The sequence below is a fragment of the Rhinolophus sinicus genome, chromosome 18, assembly GCF_057876585.1.
Source record: "Rhinolophus sinicus isolate RSI-liver-muscle chromosome 18, RSI-T2T, whole genome shotgun sequence".
In the NCBI taxonomy this organism is placed as follows: domain Eukaryota; kingdom Metazoa; phylum Chordata; class Mammalia; order Chiroptera; family Rhinolophidae; genus Rhinolophus; species Rhinolophus sinicus.
The window spans coordinates 111,028,772-111,053,417 of NC_142518.1; the positions used below are offsets into that span (position 1 = coordinate 111,028,772).

Genomic DNA, 24,646 nt, shown 5'->3' on the forward strand with positions numbered 1-24,646 from the left:
GAGAACACATAAACAGGAGCAAGAGGCCACAGCAGCTCCCGCCGCCACCTCAGAAAGCTGGGATCTCTGAGTTTGGTCCCAAGCAAATCCCTCTGAGCCGCCCTCCTGGGCTTGTCTGAGGAGCCAGGAGGCGGGGGTGGGGGACGAGGAGGTCTAAGTCCAGGGCCCAATTAAGAGATCAGATGGTAAAGGGTTTGGGAGCTTTTAAGGTGAGGAGGCTGATCCCGCAGGCTTGTATAAATTACTGTGACCCCCAGATGGCATCAGGGCTGGCAGGCATCAGAGGCAGGGTTTTCTGGAGCCATGGCCCAGCGGTGGGACCCCCAAAGGCTTTCAGGAGGGCAGCCGCAGGCCAGCTTTGAGGACAGCACCCAGGGGAGCATCTTCACCTACACCAACAGCAACACCACCAGAGGTGAGATAGCAGGTGCCAGAGAGGCTGGGTCGTGCTGGCTGGAGCGGCCCCCTGGGACACCAGGCCCAAGGGGCCATGGGGGAGTCTGTTTTCTGCACATTGTCACCAGCCGAGAGGGTCTTCTCCCTTAGCTTTATGATGACATGAATGGGACTTTCCTTTCTGAATAGAAATGGACACCAGCATATCAAATATGCACTTTCTAACCACAGAGGCTTCCCAGACCCTTTGAGCATCGCTGTCTGAGGAAAGTTCATTACTCTTGCCTTGTGGCCCCACACTGCTGGGGAAGGAGCTGGGTCTGACGCATCTTTACATGTCTTGAAACCAAAAGGAGGCAAACACCAGGAGCAGGAGGCTTGAGGAGGGGGGTGAGTGACTTCTAGAACCTTAGGGTCAGAAGAGACTGTAGTGGTCATCTTCCCAACTCCGAGCCAGGGCCCACAGTCTTAGGCTGCAGATTCCGGTGGAAGAAGCCTGCTCGGCTCCCAGGGTCGCCTTTCTGCTTTGAGCTGGCCCATGCCAAGAGAGGGCTCGGGCCCAACAGAAACTGAAAACTGTTAAGGCAGCTAGAGTTCTGCCCTGGGAGTGGCCCAGTCCAAAAGCTTTGCATGTGAGCCATTCAAAGAGCTGAGGACACTAGTGATCGCCAGCCCCTGGCCGCCTCCCCAGGTGCCTCTTCCAAACCAAAGACCATTGGCTCCTTCAAGAACATCTCATGTGCTGTGGATTCTTCAAGGTCGGGCAGTGATCAGCAACAGGGGTCACGGCCAGACTGGCTGAGAACCCTGAAGTTCGTGTTGACCTGTTTGCACCCCAGAATAGCCATGAAGGAGATGAAACAATGCTCTCCCTGGGGGCCTCTGGGGCTTCTTTAATGCTCAAGATTCCTTTTTGTGAATTTTTCCCACAAAATTCAAGTATCTACCAGAGTAGAGGGAAGAGTATAAGGAAGCCCCGGGTATGGATCTCTTGTCTTCTTTTCTTTTTTTTTCTTTTCACTTTTTATTTATTTATTTATTTATTTATTTTTAATTTATTGGGGTGACAATTGTTAGTAAAATTACATAGATTTCAGGTGTACAATTCTGTATTACATCATCTATAAATCCCATTGTGTGTTCACCACCCAGAGTCAGTTCTCCTTCCATCACCATATATTTGATCCCACTTGTCTTATTTCATCTGTAACCCTCTCTACTTACCCTTCCTCCTGATTTCTAGTGGCAGATCCAAGTCATCACACCACTTCCTCTTTTAATCTTCAGTATGCATGTCTAAGGGAAAAGGTCTTTTTAGAAAACATAACCACAATGCCATTATCACACCTAAAAGATAGCATCAAACACTCAACATTTAAACATTTTTTTCAGTTTGCTTGAGTCGGGCTCACATAAGGCCCACATGTTCCCATTGATCGATATGTCTTTTCATCCTCTTTGAATTTAGAGGTTCCTCCTCGATCTCCTTACAATTTCTGTGTCAAAGAAAATGAGTCATTTGTTCCTGGACTCACCCACCTCAGACTCTGCTGACGTCTTCCCATGTTCTCAAGCAGTTGATTGGAAGGTCTGCTGGGAGGCCGGCTGGGTTTTTGGGGTGTTTTGGCAAGACCGTGCCATCCGGAGGGTGTCCCTTTTTCTGGGGTGTTGGCAGCTGCTGAAGCCCAATGTCAGGACCCATTAAACCACTGGGAATTGCAAAAATAGCATTCTGACTGTCCTCATCTGTTAGCTGGACTAACAGATAAAGAGAAATTGCCCTCATCCACTATTGGGTTCCCCGGGGGTAGTGTGTATGGAAAAGGTGGGAGAAATGCTTGATTCTTCCTCTGTTCCTCTCCCATTTCAAAATAACGACTTGGCTCCTCAGTGGAGCCAATGGGGTTTGACCTCTGTGTGTCCTTTCTCTCCTACCAAGAATCGTGGTCTCGAGGGCTTTGAGTAGAATCAGAATTTGAATATCATCTAATTAATCATTTGCTTTATTCGCCACACACTCACAATGGTCTCGTAATATGACACTAACACAACTGCCAACAATATGATTTCCAAAAATGTAACATTTGTACAGGTCTTTTTATCTGTAGGGTATATGCCACTCGGTTCACCTACTCAAGCTAGTCTCTTTTCAAGGCCCTTAGAATCATCCTTCTCTGTGTGCTTATGCCACCAAGTGGCAATGCATTTGGGTCCATTTTGTTTCATTTTTTTGTTTTCAGGGATTGCTTTTTAAAATTTGATTTTGTTTTATAATTGTGTAATAAAATATTTATAGGGCTTCCAACTAAAATCTAGAAAAACAAGGTATATTGGAAGAAATCTTGTTTCTCTGCCTGCCCCCACATCTGATTCCCTCCCTCCCTGTGGTTCTTTGCCTGGGTGTTCACTGTGATACCTTTGTCATGCTCATATTTTTCCAGAAATGAGTCCCAGAGCTTTCAGGAGGGAGGGGCGGATTGGGACACCTGCTCCAGTGTCCCTTCTCTCTGGCCTTCCACATTCGTAGTGCTGCTGTCCCCTCACAGCCATGCACAGCCCTTGTCCCCACCCTGTCCAATCTGGACTCCATGGACCGTCTGGGAAGGACACTCAGGCTGCCTCATTTTGAAACTGCTCTGGCCTCTTGCATTTGCCTGCAAGTTGGAGTGTTCCAAACACCTCCCTGTTCCAGTTGCTGTTCTCACGCTAAGCCTCTGCACCTTTTGAGTAACTCCAATACATACTAGAACGTCATAGAGGTGCGTCATGGTAGTCTCAAGGGGCCAAGTTGACTCAGCTGGGGAATCTGGAAAGACTTCCAGAAGCCAAGGGCACCTGAACCAGGCTTTATGGTATGGAAGGAAAGAGGACCCAGTAACAGGGGAGAGCGAGAGCGGAGATCCAGCTACAGAAAGACGTGGAGTGTGCATGGGAAGCAGTGCAGGGGGTGCAGGGGGTTCATGGGAGCAGAAACCTGCCCACAGCACTCCATGGGGCTGGCCCAGCATACTGGGGGTGGTGAATCCTAGGAGGGAGCGACAGCCAGCAGAGATGCTGAAGCGTTCCCCTTTGTTAACTTCAAGGATGTCCCTGCAGGTGTCCAGCAAGCCATGGCCTCTGTCCTGAGACAGGTTGCTTGCAGATGGGCAAAGCTAGAGGCAAAGAACCAGTTGCAAAGGCAGTGCGCAGGAGACTGGGGGGGGTTGAGGGGAGGCTCTGACAGGGCGGGGAGGGGTGGGATGGGCGTAGCTGTACAGGTGAGTGATGCTGCTGCCTACTCTGTACCTCCTGGCCCCAGGCCCTTTTGCAGGTCCCAACTACCACATCGCTCCCAGATGGGTGTACCACCTCACCAGCACCTGGATGGTCTTTGTAGTCATTGCATCGGTGTTCACTAATGGGCTTGTGTTAGTGGCCACCATGAGGTTCAAGAAGCTACGCCACCCTCTGAACTGGATCCTGGTGAACTTGGCAGTTGCTGACCTGGTAGAGACCATCATTGCCAGCTCCATCAGCGTTGTGAACCAGATCTATGGCTACTTTGTGCTGGGCCACCCTCTGTGTGTCGTGGAGGGCTACACTGTCTCCCTGTGTGGTAAGCCAGCCAAGGGCCCGGGCTCGGGGAAGACCCAGCCTGCTGTACGTGAAGGAGACACTCACATGACACCCCCACCCCAGGTGTGCCTGCAATGCACATGCAAAGTACACATTGGAAGGGAGACAGACCCACAGGGGAAGCTGGGCCAGGGTCATCATGTAGGTGTGTGGACTTGCAGTCCCACACACCCTGAGTACCTGCTCTGAGATGGGCTCTGCTCGGGGACAGCCCGTTTGGGGCCATGCAGCTGGCATACGAGGAAACAGATATAGAGCCAGGGGACCCCAGCACAAGGTAGGAGGGGAGGGCTCTGGGCACCCCAAACAGAACGCCCACCCAAATTAGGGACACGTTCCCTTTCAGCTCACCTGTGTTGGATTTTCCCAGGGAAAGAAGCAATTCCCACACCCCTTTCCACAGCCCCGTCACTAACAGCTCTGTGGGCCACGGCTCCACCCAGATGGACATTGGCTGAGAAGAACCCGTGTGTGGGCATTGTGCTGGGCACCAGGATACAGGATTCCACACACAGGGCCGAGCCCCAAGGTGCTCCCATCTTGAGGACAGGGGGCCCTGAGCCAGAGAGGGACTACACAGTGCCACCTGCCCTCTCAGAGGACCTTGTCCTGGGGGCGCGATGGAGGAGCTGCATCTTGAGTCGGCAGCGTGAGAAGGAGGCTGGTGCTGAGAAGCTGAGGACAGCTGGGCTCGGTCAGTGGTCGGGTGGGCAGAGGACTGGTGAACAACGAGCCACCGCTGAGCAGACAATGGCGGGCAGGTCTGGGATGACACACTCAGGAGTGGGAACTTTAGTTGGGGCGGAGGAGACTGGAGGGGTAGACCCAAGAGGAGGCTGGAAAGTGGAAAGGAGGCTGAGGGAGGGAGGGAGGGAGCCAAAGCCATATCGGTAGGAGTGGCGAGGAGGCTAGAGTAGGAACTGGATCTGTCGCCAGTTGGGTACCTGGTGAGGCGAGGTGGTTGCCAGGAGGCCAGGTTTCTCTCTCAGGGGCCCACGAAACAGAGCAGGACAAGCAGGCCTGATGAGGCTGAGGTCCCCTCCAGGAACCCTTGCACTATGTCCCCCTGAGAGAACAGAGGGCGGTAGGTTTATAGCTCAGTGTACACCCAAGAAGACAGGGAGCCCAAGGGCCATAACACTCGGCATGTGCAGCCTGTCTCCAGGCCCCCGGCTGTCAAACCAGCCAAGGCTTGCAGCTTCTGTCCCATTTTTCAACTTTCGCAGGGCCACCTGGCACGCCTGGGTCCCTAGCTCCCACATCTAACTTGGGCTTGTCTCATTGCCACCTAAACTGATCTCCAATTCAGATTCTCAGGAGGTGGACAATATACGTAGAAAAAGAAAGAGACACTAGGATAGATAAGAGGGGTCTGGGGAGGGAGGAACCTGGCCCCAGATTTGAATTACTAGTGGTATGATCTCCACTAAATTACCTGCTCTGTTCCTCCTCCATTTTCCCATCTGCAATATGGGGGCAGGACTCAGGAAGGAAGATTTAAATGAACACACTGCTCCATGCACCTCAGTGGCAGTTGAATGGCCACTCCCTGAGTGGCCTCTGTGTCCACATTCACGGCTATCTCTGGTTCTGCTTGCGGTCCATTCTTGGGTCGCTCAGCTGCCAAGCAGCCAGCACTTCTGCCCCAGTTTTGGTGCCATGGATGCCCGTTGGTCCTCTGGGGAAGCCTATGGACCCCTTCTCAGAAGAATGTTTGCAAATGTGCATAATGAGATCCATAGGATTACAAAGGAAGTCAACGATATTGAAATATAATTATCGACGTATTAAACAGTAATTAGCAACAGTCCTTTGTTTAAAGTATTAGTATTAAAATTATAATACTCAACTTAATTATATTATAATTCAATAAATAGTATTAGAAGTAGTTTTTAGAAGTATTAGTGACATCATTCTTCATTAAAATATCAAATAACTGGATCGGGCCTGACAGCCACTGAAATTTCAAAGTGGTAACGAACATAGTGATATTGGGAATTGTCTGCCACCTCTGTAGAGTGACCGAGTCACAGGCACTGCTAATGCTGTCACACCCGTACTGGAAGGAAATGCCAATAGAGGTGAGTGGAAACAAAGATGTCGTTCTTCCCTCCCCAGTTCATGGAGCCCGGAATTCTGCACATAGACCTCCAGAGACTAAGCAGGACGGGAGACGCTGTCCCCGCCTACCAAATGGTGATAGGTGGTGGGAAATCAGGGACCGGGTTCCAAGTGCCTAAGGAATGCAGAAGGGGCACAGCTCTTGGCTGGGACCATAGCAGTGGTCACGCTGGTGTGTACATGGCCATTGGGGGGTTGCCTCAATGGCATCAGAGGACAGGCTGGTGGCCAAGTAAAAGAGGGGAAGCGAGATGGACGAAGAGGCTGAATGAGAGGGGGCAAGGAGAGGCCAAATGGGGGAGGACTGGAAAGCAGGTGTTAGAAAAAGAAATGGACCAAGAGACTCAGTGCTCCCTGCACCTGAAAACACTCTTTGGAGAATGACGTTTTGCAGGTAGTTGGCGGGGGAGATGCCTCTTCATGTGGAGAACCGTCAGCAAGTTTGGAGGGAAGAAGTGATGTGGGAGGGAGGCTCAAAGCCGTCGTCTGTTGGCTCTCCCCTGCAGGCATCACGGGTCTCTGGTCCCTGGCCATCATTTCCTGGGAGAGGTGGCTGGTGGTCTGTAAGCCCTTTGGCAACATGCGATTTGACACCAAGCTGGCCATCACAGGCATCGCCTTCTCCTGGGTCTGGTCTGCCGTGTGGACTGCCCCGCCCATCTTTGGTTGGAGCAGGTAAGGAGGCCAGGGGGCCAGGAAGGTAGTTTGTTAGGACGGAGAGGGGAGGGTCCGATTTGTGATTCCATTTGCAAATTGCTTTCTGTCTCTGGGCCTCCGGGGCCCCATGAATAAGGTGAGGATGGACCTGACTCTCCCTGAGAACCCTTGGAGCATACAGGGTCTATGAATGTGTGAATCTGGCTGGCTGCAACATGGAAATGGGCCCCGTGGTCTCCAAGCCTCTGGAAATGTCTGTTTCTCCCAAGTGCGAGCTGCTCATGGAAACACATGGAGAAAACACCGACAACCTCAGGCCATGGGCTGAGCTAGTTGACCCCAGAAAAATGATTTGGATATTCACACGTGTTCTTAGAAGGCAAGAGGATGCCTTACCCTTCTCTTGTAAAAGAGGGGTATGATTGAGGGGATGAAAATGTTCTGGAACCAGATAGTGGTGATGACTGTACTAAGTGCCACTGAATTGTTCACTTTAAAAATGGTCAGTTCATGTCATGTGAATTTCACCTCAATTAAAAACCAAAAAAACCGCCACAACCCTACCTAAGTCAGCGGCATGCCTGAGCTGGGGTGGTGGTGGGGCCCAGGTTGACCTGCCTGCACCAGGATAGGCTGCCAGCCCTTCTCTCCAGGTACTGGCCCCATGGCCTGAAGACTTCCTGCGGCCCAGACGTGTTCAGCGGCAGCTCGTACCCTGGGGTGCAGTCGTACATGATTGTCCTCATGATCACATGCTGTATCATCCCACTCAGCATCATTGTGCTCTGCTACCTGCAAGTATGGCTGGCCATCCGAGCAGTAAGTCTCCATGCCCTCCTGGCCGTACCCCCGGCTGGTAGGTTCTGGAGGGCCAGGGAGGTCTGGGTAGGGACTGAGAATCACCCAACCCACTCTCTTGCCCCAAAGCCAGACGTGACTCAAGCAGTTTCTTTAGGGCTGCAGTTACAGCCCTGAATCCCTTGTCCTTGTTCCTATAGGATGGGAAGGCACTGCCCCCGCCCTCTCCCCATGGAGAGGCCCAATAAGGGAGCAGAGCTGCATTACTCCTGACCCAGGACAGTTCCCCGGGCAGCCAGATCTGCAAGTGAAACCCTCAAATCAAGGGGTATTTTTAAAAGGCTGCCAGCAGAGGGCCCTTGTTCCTTCATGGGCCGGTGGGCAGGCTAAGGAGTGGATTCATAGGTGCCAGCGGCCCCCCAGGCGCACTCTCCCCACCCTCCTCCCTGGGCAGCTGATCCCGTACACAGCCAGTGCCCCCTGCATCTCACCCCCGCATGCTGAGCTACCACTGGGGGCCCTTGTAGGAAATCAGAGAGAGACAGGAGGTTGAAATTGGGTCCTGGGGTGCTTAGAGCTTTGCACTCCCCTTGTGGTCCCCTGAACATCATAAGCTGTCCCTTTATCAATCAACTAAGCTACAATTAGCTTGATCTGGATGTGCCATCTGTTCCTGTTGGGATCCTGCTTGGCACAGGTGGTTGAAGGCCCTTTGGGGTGGTGCCTTACCTATATGAAGCTGCTTGTGTCCACAATCCGATCAGCATGTGCTAATAAGCTCTCCCTAAAGTGGAGGCTGGAGCCTCAAGATAAGCTCCCCTCCCCTCACTGCCTTCAGCCTGCGATTTGCCCCTTTCTTCCTCCCCCGACTCTGTCAGTGGTCAGGAATCAGAACTAACGTAGCTGGTTCCCACACGTGTCCAACCATGGCTTGGGCCATGTTACCTCTGGGTTGTGGAGCCCAGGCTCCAGAACGTGTCCCTCACGTCCACTCAGCTGCATGCCGTCAGTTCCTGCCCTCAGCAGGCAGTGGCCAGCCTCTGAGTCTTTTCCTGCCCAGCCCCTCAGACCTGAGCACAGGAGGGGACACGCTGATAACGGACCAGGTGAGGCCAAGAACAGCCTCCTTAGCTGCTTCTCCAACTCCTAACGGGAGCCAAGCTAAGCCAAGAGCTTGGAAGGCCCCGGCTCTGGGCCATCTTAGCCAGGCCCAGCTGCTACCTCAAAGTCTGCACAGCTCCCGAGACGCCACCCTGGGCCAGGCGTGCACTCACTCAGGTGGGAGCTGGCTGCTGGCTGGCCGGGGTGGACCCATCCCCTTCCCACGGGTGGACCCATCTCCTTCCCACGACTCCCCATCCCTGGACCACCCACCTCTCACTGCCTCCCGGACTTGCTGCCCAAGTAATAGGAACACGGAGTCCCCTCAGATACAGAGAGCTGAGAGACTCCCACTCACTGTCCCCTGGCACAACTCTCTGTCTCCCCCAGGTGGCAAAGCAGCAGAAAGAATCCGAGTCCACCCAGAAGGCAGAGAAGGAGGTGACGCGCATGGTGGTCGTGATGATCCTGGCATACTGCTTCTGCTGGGGGCCCTATACCTTCTTCGCATGCTTTGCTGCTGCCCACCCTGGCTATGCCTTCCACCCTCTGGTGGCCGCCCTGCCAGCCTACTTTGCCAAAAGTGCCACTATCTACAACCCCATTATCTATGTCTTTATGAACCGGCAGGTAAGTCACACCTTCGGTGGTGCGAACTGGAAAGACCCCAGAAGAGCCCCGTGATGGCTCCCACCTGGAGTCCTGTCTGTCCCCGGGAAAACGACCAGAGAAGGCACAGCACGTGACCCAGCCCCAGGCAGCGCTCCCTCTGGGTCCTTTTATGTTCTCCGCCTAAGGGTGGGCGTTGCCTGCAGCGCCTGCGTGCTGCGTGCTCTCCCCTTCTGTTGACCTAGAGTTCAAACACCTGAGGATTGCCTGAACACGGCTACATTTACCGTAGGTGTGCACGTCTTACGTTTCTAGGTGCAACTCCTCTCAACCTTCATCTTTCCATCTTCAACCCCGAACTCCAACAGGGACACAAAGAGGCCCTTCTTTGCTGCACTGACCTGTGGTTTTCATGACTTCATGGGTTAGTTCAAGGGGGACACACGGTGGTCCCGCCCAAGGTCTTGCCAGATGGCAGCCATTATGGGCTGGCAAACTGCCCGTGACTCCTAGACTTCTCGGCAGGTTACAGGTGACCATTGAGATTCATCATCTCCCAAGTGCAATTTGCCTTATTATTCCTTGAGCCCATCACATCCACTTCGTTAAGGTGCAGTTGTGATGTGACTGGATGGTGGCCAGGAAGGTTCGTGGGTCAGAAATACCACCCCCTCAGGAACCTCCCATTTCACCAGTCCGTTCCTTCCCACTGGCTCTTCTTGGAGCCTCCATTTCACAGGTGTCCCATGGCTCCGCCCCCTCCAGCCTGGTCCTGACTCTCTGGAGTTCCTTCAGCATGCCTTGTTTTGGTAACACTGAAATATTCACTAGGACCACAACAAATTCCCCAGGACTCCACTGCTGGCACCTCAATACCCAGAGTGCAGTTCTTCCCCTGACCCGTTCCCTGTCTTGTACATGAGACTCATTTTAGGTCTGGCTTTGTCTGCGGAATCCTAGGCTAGCTTACCAAGTCCTGTCTTTGCTTGACTCTTCCCATTCTCCCCAGCTGTCTGCACTTCTGGACCTTTCGAGGCATTCGAAGCTTTCTTTCACTCTTTCCACATTGTTATCACTTCCTGTTGCATTCTGAGAACTTTCTGGAATGGAACTCCATGACTACAGGAAACTTGGCTCTTTCTATTCACTGCTGATCCCCCCCAGGACACAAGTCTGGTGCAGAATGGGTGCTCAGCAGGTAGATGCTGAGTGAATGTGTCAAATGAATTCCTCAGCCTCATCGGCCAGCTGTTCAGCTGAGTTGATTCTGCTGTTCAGCCCATTTCTTATATTACCGATTTCAACAATTAGGTTTGTTATGTTTGAGAGTTTTGATGCTGGAAGGAGCTGGAGGTAGTCAACAATAGGCCTGGAATACAATAGGAAATGCATCTGGTCTGGTTCTCAAAGTATTGTGGTTAGCTCAGTGATGATCTGAGATATAATCTGAGAAATGAATAGGGCCCAGATCTCTTTAGGGACCAAGTAGCAAAGAGCAGGGACCCCCTGCTGCCGGACGACTCTCTAGGCTAAAGCGATGAGGTGGTGGCTAGACTGTTGTCTACCTAGTCCTAGCCTGGCCCCCAAATTGATGGACTAGAAACAAGATGACAATCACGTTCCCTTACACTAAAATGCCTCTTCCCGGACATTCTGGAGACAGGTCACTCTGTGTATAGGCCCCTTAGCTGGCATCATCTTCAGTCACTGTGTGAGTTCCCTAGGCTGCCATAGCAAACTACCGCAGATGGGGTGGCTTTAAGCAACAGAAATATACTGTCTCCCAATTTTGGAGGCCAGAAGTCTGAGGTCAATGTGTCAGCAGGGTTGGTTCCTTCTGAGGGCTCTGGGGGAGAATCTGTTTCTGCCTCTGTCCTAGCTTCTGGTGGGTACTTGCTGTTCCTCGGTTTGTAGACGAGTCACCCTGATCTCTGCCTTCGCCTTCACATGGCCTACTTCCCTCTGTGCCTTTTGTCTGTGTCCAAATTCCTTTCAGCATGACCTCATAGTAATGTACATCTTAATCACATCTGCAAAGACTATTTCCAAATAAGGTCACATTCACAGTCTTGAGGCATTAGGACATGGACGCATATTTTGGAGGGACACGATGTGACCCACAGTAGTTACCACCAGCTGCTGAATTAGATGACATAGATGACCAAATAGTCAGGAATAGACTATCCCCATGTGCAAGGAACAACCTGAGCCTTCCTCCACTCACTCTGTGGGGTTTGGAATAGTCAAAGAGAAGGTGTTAAGTCATCCAGGTGACACTTAATGAACACCTTCCTCCGAATGCCCCAAGCATTACATAAGCATGGAACACTGGCCCTTCCTGCTTTGCTGAATAACACTTTCTGTCCTGCCAGTTTCGAAACTGCATCTTGCAGCTTTTTGGGAAGAGAGTGGATGATAGCTCTGAACTCTCCAGCACCTCCAAAACGGAGGCCTCATGTGTCTCTTCGGTGTCACCGGCATGAGTAGCTCCTGGCCCCAACAACAAAAAGATCTGCCTCCTACCGGAAAACGTAACCCCCAACCCACCCACCGGGGCTTTGGCTACCACCCTCACCGTCCCTTCTTCTCCATCCCTGTGAAATAAATGTAGTTTCTCTTGCCAAAAACAAGTCACAGAGGCTGCCACTGAAGTTTGGGGGCACCTGAGCCTCGGAGTATTCAGTCACTGAGTCGCAAGAGGGTGTGAGGGGTTTAGAAAGGAGAGTGGCACTGCACTTCAGAGACTTTAATCGTTTCCAAACCTCGTGTCTGCAGATGGCATGGATGAATTGTGAGAAAGGGAAGTGTGAGGCAGGTGGGTGTCCGCACACCTCTCCTGGGGCTGGGGCTGATGAAATCCAAAAGGGAGAGCTGAGAAGTAGCTGTCTAGGGAGGACTGGCTGGGCGCCCTGACACCTGGAAGGGGGAGGACCTAGCAAACCCAGGCCCTTTAGGTCCGTCTGATAGTGGATTGGAGGCCTTGGAATACAGTCTTCACCTGGAGGGGACCCAGGCCTGCCAGTGCAGGGCAAGGGTGGCATGCCACTTCTGCCAGGCCAGGACCCCAAGACCGATCAGCATGAGAATGGTGCACATGCGCAGGTGCGAATTCACCAGCAGCAAGGGGCCAGTGCACACAGTGGCGATGAAGACGAGGAGGATGGTGGCCAGTGTAAGGAGCAGGTTCCCGAATCGGAACAGGAACTGGGGACGGCTACGGAGGCTCTCTGTCATTTCCAGTTGGGTCGCTGGCTGTAGAGTTTCGAGCTTGGATATACGACTCTTGAAAGTCTCCATGACATCCTGCGGGTGACAAAAACACATGCCCTTGCCAGAGATCAGAAGGGAAGCGAGGTCACTTCCCTGAGTTCCTAAGGCGTGCGCAGCAAGTGTTGGTGAGCTGAAGATTTAGGAGGGAGGTGGAGAACCCAGAGCACATATATCCTGGGAGGGCCTGTGTTTCCCTGTAACAGTGAAGGTCTCCCCTGACATGGCCCTGACCCAGTGCGGCCTGAGACACAACCCGGCCATGAGAACACTGGCCAAGGACACGAGTAAGGTCCGAGGATGTGGGAGAGAGGGAGGCTTTCTGTCACAGGACAGGGAAGTCCTTCACCCACTTCTTGCTACCCCAGGGTCAAAAGCAGGGGCTCCCAGCGGGTGCTCCCCCCACCAGCAGCAGCTCCTGGGGACTCGTCAGCACCCCCTGCAGGTGGCTCTGACGCACCTTCAAGTATGAGAACCACAGTGCCCCAGTTTCCCAGATCAGCTAAACTGGATGGGGGGAAGCGCGGCATGAACATAAAGCTGGGGCACTGCTGGCTGTAAAACACATGTGTGAGTTGCCACTGAGCCCTCGGCAGGGGCACAGCTGTGGATCATCTCTTTCCTTGGTTTGGAGGGTATCAGAACAGATTAGCTCATCCTTTGTGACTCTCATCCCTGCATCCTTCTCACTGGCCACTTCTCCAAAAGCTCCTGCGTGAGGTACTCACCCACATTTCCTTGGCTCTCTCATAGGACAGATAGACCATTTTCTCTTCAGTGCAGGCCAGCTGCTGTTTGAGATGATAAATCTCATTCAGGTGCCCCTGCAGGTAGACATTCACCAGTTCTCCCAGCAACACTGGTCTTGGGAGCAAAAGAGAAAGTAATACTCCTGAGTACCCCGCCCGGAGCTCATGCTGGTGGAGACTGTCCTACGTCAAAACTAGACCTGGGTTCAGGGTTCTGCCTTCCTCCTCTTGTCCTAAGCTCTAGTCAAACCCTGCCTCCTCCTCCTCCCGTCTGCACCTCAGCCACACCCACACTGATAGTCAGGTATCTCCTACCGGTATATATCATTCCTCTTTTGTAAAAGCTTTACCAAAATAGAGATAGACCAGAAGATTTGTACAAATCAAAATCTAAATTACTCTCATATGCTATTAAATTCCTTACATATTCCCAGCACCAGTGTTTGGCACGCAGTAGTTATTCCATCAAAATCTGTGGGTTATAGAGATGGAGCAGTTACAAGAGACCACATAGTGTATGATTCCATTTATATGAAATGTCCAGAATAGACCAATCCAGAGAGACAGTAACATAATAGTGGTTGCTGGGGGCGGGGGAGGGGGAAGGTGGGGAGCAACTGCCTATGGGGACGGGTTTCTTTTTGGAGTGATGACGATGCTATGGTCTGCAATGAGGCAGTAGTGATGGTTGCACAACTTTGCAAACATACTAAAAAGCACTGAATTGTACACTTTAAATGGATGAATTTTATGGCATGTGAATTATATCTCAATAAAGCTATTATTAAAACAAAAAACAAATATAGTGTCGGAGTAATGGTTGCACAACTCAGTGAATTTACTAAAGATCATTGAAATGTACAGTTAAAACAGTGCATTTTATGGCATGTAAATTATATCTCAGTAGAACTGTTAAAAAACACAAACAAAACATCACTACCTGTGGTTTGTGGCTACGCACGTAAGTAGTAAAAGTATAAAAACGTGCATGGAAAAGGTAAGTGCCCAATGAGGATAGCCAGGTGGGCAGAAGTGAATTTTGTAAAGTTTTACTTTAAAAATATATTTGGGGATGGCCAGTTTGCTCAGCGGTTAGAGCGCAGTGTTCATAACACCAAGGTCACCGGTTCGATTCCCACATGGGCCAGCGAGCTGCGCCCTCCACAACTAGATTGAAAACAATGACTTGACACGGAGCTGATGGGTCCTGGAAAAACACATTGTTCCCCAACATTCCCCAATTTCAAAAAATAATAATACATTTAAAAAATAAATAACATTTGAAGCAAAATGGTAAATGTTAAGATTTGAGAAAGCTAATGGGTATATAGTGTTGATCCTGTTACTCTCTACATTTTCCCTGGGTTTAGAATGTTTCCTAAGTTAAAGAAAACTTTGAGGTTACTCATTTTGGCACCAAGAAGGACAGGCCGGAAGGATAGATGTCGGGTGGCATCTAGCACTGTCATTTAGGGAAGAGCCAGGAAAGGCTTGACCCGAGCCAGGGCCAGTGACACCGGAGAAGAGGAAAGGGACCGCAGAGCACTGCAGACACACTGCCTGGGGCACTATGGAGAACAGAGCCACGAAGGAGCAGGCTGATGACCATGGCTCTGACGTGCACAAGAGCATAACCAATGGTGCTGCTGCACCGACAGGGAAGGTGAAGTGAGGAGGTCATGTGGCCCTGTTTCAAGGACTTGACTGTTGCCCATATGGAGATGTCCCCGGGCAGCTGAACACTCATATGTTGAAAGCCACTTCGTCAAGAGCCAATTCACAACAGCGTTTCAAGGAACATTCCATGAGTATCTGCTCTGCCCCTACTGCCCACAGTGAGGGGGAGATGGCAGGATGTCCACCCCAAAAGTAGATTCCCCACGACTGTCTTTCCATGAACATGAAGGACCTAGCCACAACATTCAAGATATTAACTATGTTCAACTATATTTTCATGAATACGTTCTTCACGAATATGAAGTCAACAAATAGATTCTTCATTATTACATTTATAAGAATGTATGAATATATCCTCAAACGTATTCTTGAACAGATTATTGAGTAAGAAGATATTAATTCATAAGGATATTCTCTCAGTCCCCCCTTCTCTGCCTCCAGATGCCTCGCCCTCTGGCAGCACCGTCCTGGCTGTCCTCCCTGTCCCTCTTTTAGTCAAGGATCCCTCTCTGTCCAGCTCTTAAGGTTGCAGAGGCAAATGGAGCACTCCGGAAAATGTTCTTACGAAGACAAAATGATGACCAATCAAAATGCCTCCTAAGTCTTCCAAAGCTGTGAAGGCCAACGTCCATAACACAAATTGTCCTAAACTATATTGGTGCTGCAATACAGTATATTCTTGACTCCACCTAAGGATTGGCTTTTGGCAAATTGATCTAGAACCTAATGGTCCACAACTTGGAGATGTCTGAGATGGAGAAACAGATGTGGGGCGGGGTACTCAAGCAGCAGGGGACAGTGGATCTCCTCCTGAGCACGTGCAGGCCCTAACTGCGATCACACATATCCTTGTAAGAGAAGGACAGAAGGAGCTTTTACACACGGAGAAGAAGGCTGTGTGAAGACACAGCAGAGACAGACATGAAGATGCTGGCCTTAATGACTACCGTGATACTGCCACAAGGAGCCAGGCAGCCACCAGAATCTGGAAGAGGCCAGCAGTGGATCCTCCCCTCACACCTCCAGAGGGAACTTGGCCTGCTGACACCCTGACTTCAGCCAAGTAAAGATGATTTCAGACGTCAGACCTCCAAAACTGTGAGAGAATACATTTCTGTTGTATGAAGCCACCACGTTTGGGGTAATTTGTTATGAGAGCTTAGGAAACTCCTCCAGGGTGTCTCTGGCATCTAGTGGGTAGAGACCAGAGACACTTCTCGACATCCTACAATGCGCAAGACAGCTCCCACAACACAGAATCGCCTGGTCCAAAATGTCAATAGTGTTGAGGTTTAGAAAACTGGGCTAGGGTGACACAATTTGGAGTTTAGGGCCCACCAAGTTGTGGTTGTAGTTAAGAGGCTGAAATTTCAAAGACTGACCATACCAAATGTTGGTAAATGTGTGGAGCAACTGGAATGCTCATACACTCCTGGTGGGAATGTAAAATGGTGTAACCATATTGGAAAACAGTTTGGCAGTTTCTTGAAAAGTTCAACATACTCATATATCTACCTTACAGTCCAGCAATTCCACATATGAAAATATATGTTCCCAAAAATACTTCTACCAGAATGTTCATAGCAGCTTTACTCATAACAGCCCCAACTGGCAGCAGAGGAATGGATAAGCAAACTGTAGTGCATCCACACAATGGAATACTGCTGAGCAAGAAGGAGTGAACTACTCCAACACACAACTTGGAGGAATCTCAAAATAACTACACTGGGTGAAAGAAGCCAGACACAAAGGACTACATCCTGTACGATTCCATTTATACGAAATGTCAGAATAGACAAATCCATAGAAACAGAAAGCAGATTGGTGGTTACCAGGGACTGGGGGAGGCAGGAGTGATGGGGCCTCCTTCTGGAGTGATGAAAATGTTCTGGAACCAGATAGAAGTGATGGCTTCACAGTATTGTGAATGCACTAAATGTCACTGCATTATGCACTTCAAGACAGATAATTTTAGTTTTGTGAATTTCATCTCAATTAACAAATAAAAAAGAAAGCCATCTTGAACACAAACAGATTTACCTGTGAGAAGTGTCATAGGATTTTTCAGTTTGAAAGTTCAGTTCATGACACACCAGAGAAGACATGACAATCACAGGGGCCTGAGTGGTGACCACACAGGAGTGGAGACCAGGTAACACTTCACTGACTTGAACACATATGTAACATGACCTTTCCATGTCTGCATCTAGCTCACATAAAGGATTTTAAAAGTATTTGAAGAATGTATATATATTTAAACATGCAACGAATTCCTGTGTCCCCCTCACCTAGCTTAGGAAGCCACACAGCCAGGCCAGGCCAGGCTGACATACTGTCAGGTCTGCACTTGCTAGCCGTGTGGCCTGCTTGCGCCTCTCTGAGATTCTGTTTCCCCATCTGTAAAGTGGGCATCTGAACACTATAGGTGAACAACGCTATATGCTCCCTGCTGTCACTGTTATCACCTAACATCGTCTTCAGCCCCTTCTCCATTGCTCTTGGTAAATCTGAGTCCTACAGATCTGTTTTTTTGGGTTTTTTTGCTTCTCATGTATATTCATCAGGGTCACCTAACTGCTGTAGCCAACCACCAGAAAAATCTCAGTGGCGGAACACAAAGTTTATTTCACAGTCCAATGGTGGTGGTGGTGGGGTGTCTAGCTCAGAAGTACTAACTTGTAGATTCACAGAGTCTGGGGGGAAGTAGGTTGCCCTGCTCCTCTGCACACTTGGCAGCTTCTGACTTGCTAAGGGGTTAAGAGCTCACCTGAGCACAACAGTCCGGTTGGCCTGGGCAGTATAGAAATGTGTCGGGATGTGTATAACCGCCTCTGAGCTCTGGTCTTACTTTTATACAAATCCAACCTTGGAAATGTTATGTCGACAAAGGGGGCTTTAAGAGTCACAAGATTTTAGATTGGGTTGCCGTGTCCAATGAAAATCACCTCCAAAAGAAAGTTGTAATTCTGATTGGTTATCTTACTGGACAGTGGGTTGCCCCATAATATTCTTGAACTGCCCTTTATGGATTTGTCAAGCAGTGTAAGTGCGGGAAGGATTTCCCAGTGAAAACAGAAAAGGATTGTTCCCCACGCTTCTTCCCCACATGCACACAGGTACTGAAGGAACTGCAGAGTTCTTACTTCCATGAAAATGCTGTGAATCTGGGCTCATCTAAGTGAATCCCACCCACCCACCCCCTTTTAGTTCACTTATTTAACATTTGTTGAGTATCTGCTGAATGGCAGGCACAGCTTTAGGCGTGAGAAATACAGAAATGGACACAATAAAAACCCCTTTCTCAGTATATTAGAGGGAACGGATTAGAGTTAATGAAGTCAAAAGACTTCAGGGATCACGGGAGGGTGCGTGGCACCCTTGGTGGCTGGTGGGACCCTGAGAAGTGACCAAATAGGAATGGAGAGGGTCCTTCGAGAGACTGACTTTGCCTTTGGGTGGGGGCTAGTCTTATCTTAGATGAAAATAAAATTGACCCACTGCACAGTGGGAAGAAAGCATTCCCCAGAAGGAAGTCATTTGCAGAATAAATGTCCCACACGGGACCTTGGGCCCCAGCTCAGCCATGAGCACCAGTGAAGGGATTGTGGCTGGCGAGGTGACTCCAGTCCTTCCACACCATCCCAGCAGACAAGATGGCAGGACACCTCCCTAATTGATGATGGCTGTCTGCTGGGCTCACCGCCACCTTGGCTGTCTCCCACCACCACACTCAGAGCAGCAGCTGCAGGACCCTGAGCTGGACCCTGAGCTGGAGCCTTGTTTGCCAGCAGAGGGCCAGGCTGGTATGCAACCTGGGACATGGGATGAGCCCTCTCCACTGCGGGGCCCAGTGGTCTAGAGGAACACTGAGCTGCTTCCCCTCTCCTCGGCTCCCCATCACCCTCCTCTGGATGGCCCTGGGGGCTGTCCCCAGAGCCAAGGTGGCAGAAGGGGTTCCATCTCACTTGCATTTCTCCTCCTGAAGGGACTCCACCAACACCTGCAGGTCTGTCAGATACCTCTCCTTTAGACTCTGATAGGACATCTGGAGGCTGGCGTGTAACTTCTCTACTTCTTTCAGCTCTTCCTTCACCTTCTGCAACGGCAGGTTTCGCTGCTGGGCCACACGCTTTGTCTCTGAGGACTTCCTCTGCTGCAAGGCTGGAAAGTCACTCCCCGGAGGGAAGTGTCTCACGATGTCAGACAGGTTAGTGGACAAGCAGTGTTCCCCACCTGGTTTGTGGGGCTCTGAAAGTGGGGCCTTCTCACTGGGCTGCTGGCAGTTGTCTGGGCTGCGTTCCTTGGGCCGGCAGCCCTCCTCCAGCTCCCGCAGCTGCTGGTGACACTGGTGGAGCTTTCTTTCAATCTGGGCGATGGTGGCAGAGGCACGCTGGTTCACCTTCTCAAAGGCTTGCCGGATGTGGGGGGCCTGGTGCCGGTCCGCGTTGGATACCAACTTGATGTAGGCCACAGTGTTCTCATCCCGATTGGCCTTCTCTACTCTCAGTTGCTCTGAGAGGTAGAGGATGCGATGCTGGATGTTATCCTGTAAGTTCCGAACCAGCTCCCTATCCGAGAGGCTGGAGTGGCCACTGGGGCCATCCTTGCTGGAATGCAGGGACCTGCACAAGGGCACGTTGGAGGGGAGGGTTGCACGTGGGCTCTTAGTATATTCACCCTGCATTGGGAAACAAATCACAAAATGAGTAGGAGACTTGAACACATTATTGCTTCACTCTATAAAAATACTTACATGTATGCACAGATACTCACATATACAAGATTTATGCATTCAAGGTGGACCCAACACAGACTGAAAAAGTTGAGTTCATCTGGGCCCCCTCCCCTCCGTTTTAGCATCCACTCCTTGCTCTATAGGTGTACCTCATCACAACCCCCAGCCAGCTAGAATCCCCCCCTCCACACCTACCCCTTCTGTTCTTTGGCTTCTTCTCTTTTAAGAATTACCAACTGTGCACCTCATTCTATAAAAAAAACTGTTCTTGTAAAGTATGGCATAAACTCATTCCCATTAGGCCATGTGCCTTGTTGTATTGCTACTGCTAGGCAGATAGAAGAGGTAGGCAGAGAGCTTTGCATCCTAACAGGCTCGTTCCTTCATCCAATCATTCCTTCTACATCTATTTACTGAGTGCCTGTCACATGGTACAGAAGCCAAACACATTCTTTGCTCACATAGAGCTGATAGTCCAGGGTAGAAAATTCTATTGTGATGCAAACAAACGAGTCTTTCACATGGCAAAGGATAACAGAAAGAGCACCTTCAAGACAGAGCCCCGTCCAAATCCTGACTCTACTACCACTCCGGGACCTTGGGAAAGTTAATAAACTGCTCAGAGGGTCAGTTTTCTTATCTCTAAAATAAAGATTGCCATAGCAACATAGCTAGAACACAGTGGACCAGGGCAGAGTGGACGGTGATGAGCTAGGAGATATCGGTGGGGTAGGAACAGGTAGAGCCTCTGCTCTCTTTCTACTTTTGAACCATAAGTGCGTTCACGATCATTTTTTATCTGAAAACACTCTCCCAATAACAAGTCAGGAGTGATTGTATTGTAATAGATAGCTTGGTTCTGTGTATTATATGCAAATCATGCCTCAGTTTTAAGAAATACAATGTGATACCACTATGCATCTAGCAGATTGGTAAAACGTAGACTAACAATAATAAATATTGACTGAGATGTGGAGCAACAGAAACTCTCAAATACTCCTGATGGGAGAGCAACTGGTACAAGCACTTTGGGAAAGCATTTGGAAATATTGTAAAGCTGAAGGCATGCAAACCGAATGGCCCAGCAATTGCATTTCTAGGTATGTCCTTGGGAGACAGCTACACTAATGTTCTCAATAGCTAACTGCTAGGAACAATCCACCTGCCCATTGATAGTAGAATGTGTAAGCGAACAGTAATACAGGCAACAGTATACTACTATACAGCAATGAAAATGAACAAGAGCCTTGGAAGCATGAATGAACAAGCATAATGTTGAACAAAAGAAGCCAAACACAGAAGAACCCACACTATATAGGGCTCCATTCACATCAAGTTCAAAAACAGGCAAAACAAAATGATGTTGTTTAGAGATGCATCCACAGGCAGCAAAGCTATAAAGAAAAGCATGTGCATTGGTAGCATAAAAGTTAGGATACTACAAGGCTACAGTAATCAAAACAGCATGGTACTGGCATAAAAACAGACCCATAGATCAATGGAACAGAATAGAGAGTCCAGAAATAAATCCATGCCTATATGGCCATTTAATCTATGACAATGGAAGCAAGAATGTACGGTGGGGTAAAGACAGTCTATTCAATAAATGGTGCTGGGAAACTTGGACAGACACATGCAAAAAGATGAAGCTGGATCACCTCCTTACACCACATACAAAAATAAATTCAAAATGGCTTAAAGATTTAAATGTAAGATCTGAAACCATAAAATTCCTAGAAGAAAATATAGGAAGAAACTTCACAGACATTACCCGGAGTAAGATTTTTACTGATATATCCCCTCGCGCGAGGGAAGTAAGAGAAAAAATAAACATGTGGGATTACATCAAACTAAAAAGCTTTTTCACAGCAAAGGAAACCATCAATAAAACAAAAAAGGAACCCACTGATTGGGAAAAGATATTTGCCAACGATATATCTGATAAGGGGTTAATATCAAAAATTTATAAAAAACTCACTCAACTCAACTCCAAAAAAACAAACAACCCAATTAAAAAATGGGCAGAGGACATGAAGAGGCATTTTTCTAAAAAGGACACACAGATGGCAAACAGACATATGAAGAAATGTTCAACCTCACTAACCATCAGAGAAATGCAAATAAAACCCACAATGAGATACCACCTCACCCCAGTCAGGATGGCTATCATCAATAAATCAACAAACAACAAGTGCTGGCGTGGATGCGGAGAAAAGGGAACGCTGGTGCACTGTTGGTGGGAATGCAGATTGGTGCAGCCACTATGGAAAACAGTTTGGAGGTATCTCAAAAATCTGAAAATGGAACTACCTTATGATCCAGCAATCCCACTCCTAGGTATCTATCCGGAGAAATCCAAAACTCCAATTCAAAAATCTTTATGCACTCCTATGTTTATTGCAGCACTATACACAATAGCCAAGACCTGGAAACAACCGAAATGCCCATCAGTAGATGACTGGATTAAGAAACTGTGGTACATTTATACAATGGAGTATTACGCAGCCATAAAGAAGAAAGAAATCTTACCATTTGCAACAACATGGATGGACCTAGAGAACATTATGTTAAGTGAAATAAGTCAGAAAGAGAAAGACAAATACCATATGATCTCACTTATATGCGGAATCTAAAGAAAAGAATAAGTGAATGAACTAATCAGAGACAGTTTTGGAAACATGGAGGAAAAACAGAGGGTTGCTAGAGGGGCGGGGGGGTGGGGATAAGGGGAAGGTGAGAGGTTTTGGGAACGTACAGAGGGATAGTGGATGGGGGGAGGGGGGTTCACACAGTGTGAGGGATATAAATGATAAACGTCTAAGTTTTGCTTTGTCTTGTGCACCTGAAACTAATTAAAAAACAAAACAAAACAAAAAAAAGTTAGGATAGTGGCTCCCACTAGGGTGGGAGAAGGGGATGGGGATTGGGAGAGACGTGGAGGCCAGGGTGCTTTACCTGAATAGTAGTTAAATGTATGTTCACCTTATTATTATTTCCTAAACTGTATGTTGATGTTTTCTGGACATTAATGTACATATGCCAGATTTCACAATTTTTAAGTTTTTAGATGTTCAATATTTGGATTTACTAGGTTAGAAATGGCTGGAGAGAGAATTAGTAAACTGGAAAACGGAGCTAAAGAAAGCATCTAGAATGCAGCACACAGACACAAAGAAATAGGAAATTAAAAAAAATTGAAAAACAGAAGGCATGGAAGGTAAAGTTGAAAAGTCTAAAAGAAAAATCAAATTGCCATCTCACAAGGAGAAGACAGACTGAAGCAGTGGTGAGATTGTAAGACACAGTTACTAAGAACTTTCCAGAACTGATGAAAGACACAAATCAAAGAAGCTCAATAAATCCCAAACAGGAAGAACAGAAATTGATCTACGCATAGACACAAGATCTTAAAAGCAGCTAGATTTAAAAAGTTGATTACCTTTAAAACCATGACTTTTAGACTGAGAGCTGACTTCTCAATGGCATCAATGAAATTCAGAAGAGAGTTGAATAATATCTTCAATATGCTGAGAGAATAACTGTCAGTGAGAAAAAAAATAGGTCACATTCAAACAATCGTAAGTCAGAATGTCTTCAAACTTTTCAGCAAAGCACTGGGAACTAGAGCACAATGAACTAATGCCTTCCAAATTTGGGAGGAAAATGATTTTCCAACCTAGAATTCTACACTCAAACTGTCATTTTGTGAGGTTCGACTAAAGACATTTTCCAACTTGGAAGTACTCAAATAGTTTACCACCTCTGGATTCTTTCTCTGGAAGCTACTAGAGAAGGTGTTTCACCAAAACCAGAGAGCAACCTAAGAAAAAAATAGAGATAGAATGTATGAAACAAGGGCCCCAAGCCAAAAGAGAGGCAAATACAATCTCCAGGATGATGGTAGGGGAGTCTAGGCTGGCGGCTGGGCAGTGGGCCTGGGGGGCAAGTCAGAAGGCTCCAGGAAAGAGCGCTCCGAGCAAATGAAACGAATGAAATGCCAGACATCTTTAACCAGCTAGAGAGGAGACGTAGATAGTTGGCAGAAGTACCGACCTATAGCACAGAGAACAAACAACACAGGGATTGGGGGAAACAAGTGTTAACTAAGGAAAACAAAACGTCAGGAGAGAAAGGAAACATCATCAGAGTAATGACTCAGCTGTGACCAGTGTTTCCATGGACTTAGTAATGTGAACACCAAGGAAAGATCTAACTCAAATCACTGCATACCATACTGAAAGGATGGAGTAGGGACTGAAAGAGCTATATCATCATCCTTTATAGTGAGAAGTCATTTGATAATTCCTAAAATATAAAAAATAAAGCAAGAGCACTATAAATAATTTATTTAGAGAACTGGAGGTAAATGCCAAGAAACAGCTTTAAAAAAGGGTGGAACGTACTTGATTCTGGAGAATGGACAATTGGGTGGATGGAAGCCAGGGATTGCTATTTTTTGTCACAAACATTGTAGAACCATTGAACTCTTTGGACCAGGGGTGGGCAAACTGTGGCCTGGTTTTGTACAGGTGTGAGCTAAGAATGGTTTTTACATTTTTAAATGGTTGAAAAAAAGTCAGAAGATTTTGCGATGTGTGAAAATTACATAAGATTCAAATTTCAGTGTCCGTAAACCAAGTGTGATTGGCATACAGTCACTCTCGTTCATTTACATATTGTCCATGGTTACATATTGTGCCACCACAGCAGCCGAGTTCAGTACTGCAACAGAGCCCATATGGCCTCAAATATTTACTGTCTGGACCTTTACAGAAAATGTTTGCTGACCCCTGCTTTAAACTATGTTCATATATACCATTGATAAATGAAAGAACTAAATAACTGTTTAAAAACAAAATAGGAAATAAGGAATATTAGAACTTGTTAATGACTTGTTCTATTCGGGAAATTTATAGATATC

General features: G+C 48.5%; 2 protein-coding genes across 2 annotated transcripts; one reads left to right on the forward strand and one right to left on the reverse strand.

Moving 5' to 3' along the window:
• The first annotated feature begins 303 nt into the window (after positions 1–303).
• Positions 304–11,780, forward strand: LOC109460066 (long-wave-sensitive opsin 1). The gene is made up of 6 exons (XM_019755096.3): positions 304–415; positions 3,695–3,991; positions 6,639–6,807; positions 7,443–7,608; positions 9,079–9,318; positions 11,670–11,780. Exons 1-6 carry the CDS (start codon positions 304–306, stop codon positions 11,778–11,780), a joined length of 1,095 nt encoding a protein of 364 aa, XP_019610655.2.
• Positions 11,781–12,166: 386 nt separating this feature from the next.
• TEX28 (testis expressed 28) lies at positions 12,167–23,176 on the reverse strand. Its single transcript, XM_019755100.3, is given in 4 exon segments — positions 12,167–12,600; positions 13,293–13,428; positions 18,956–19,668; positions 23,165–23,176. Coding segments are annotated over 4 exon segments (1,278 nt in total). The 3' UTR covers positions 12,167–12,183.
• Positions 23,177–24,646: the final 1,470 nt, after the last annotated feature.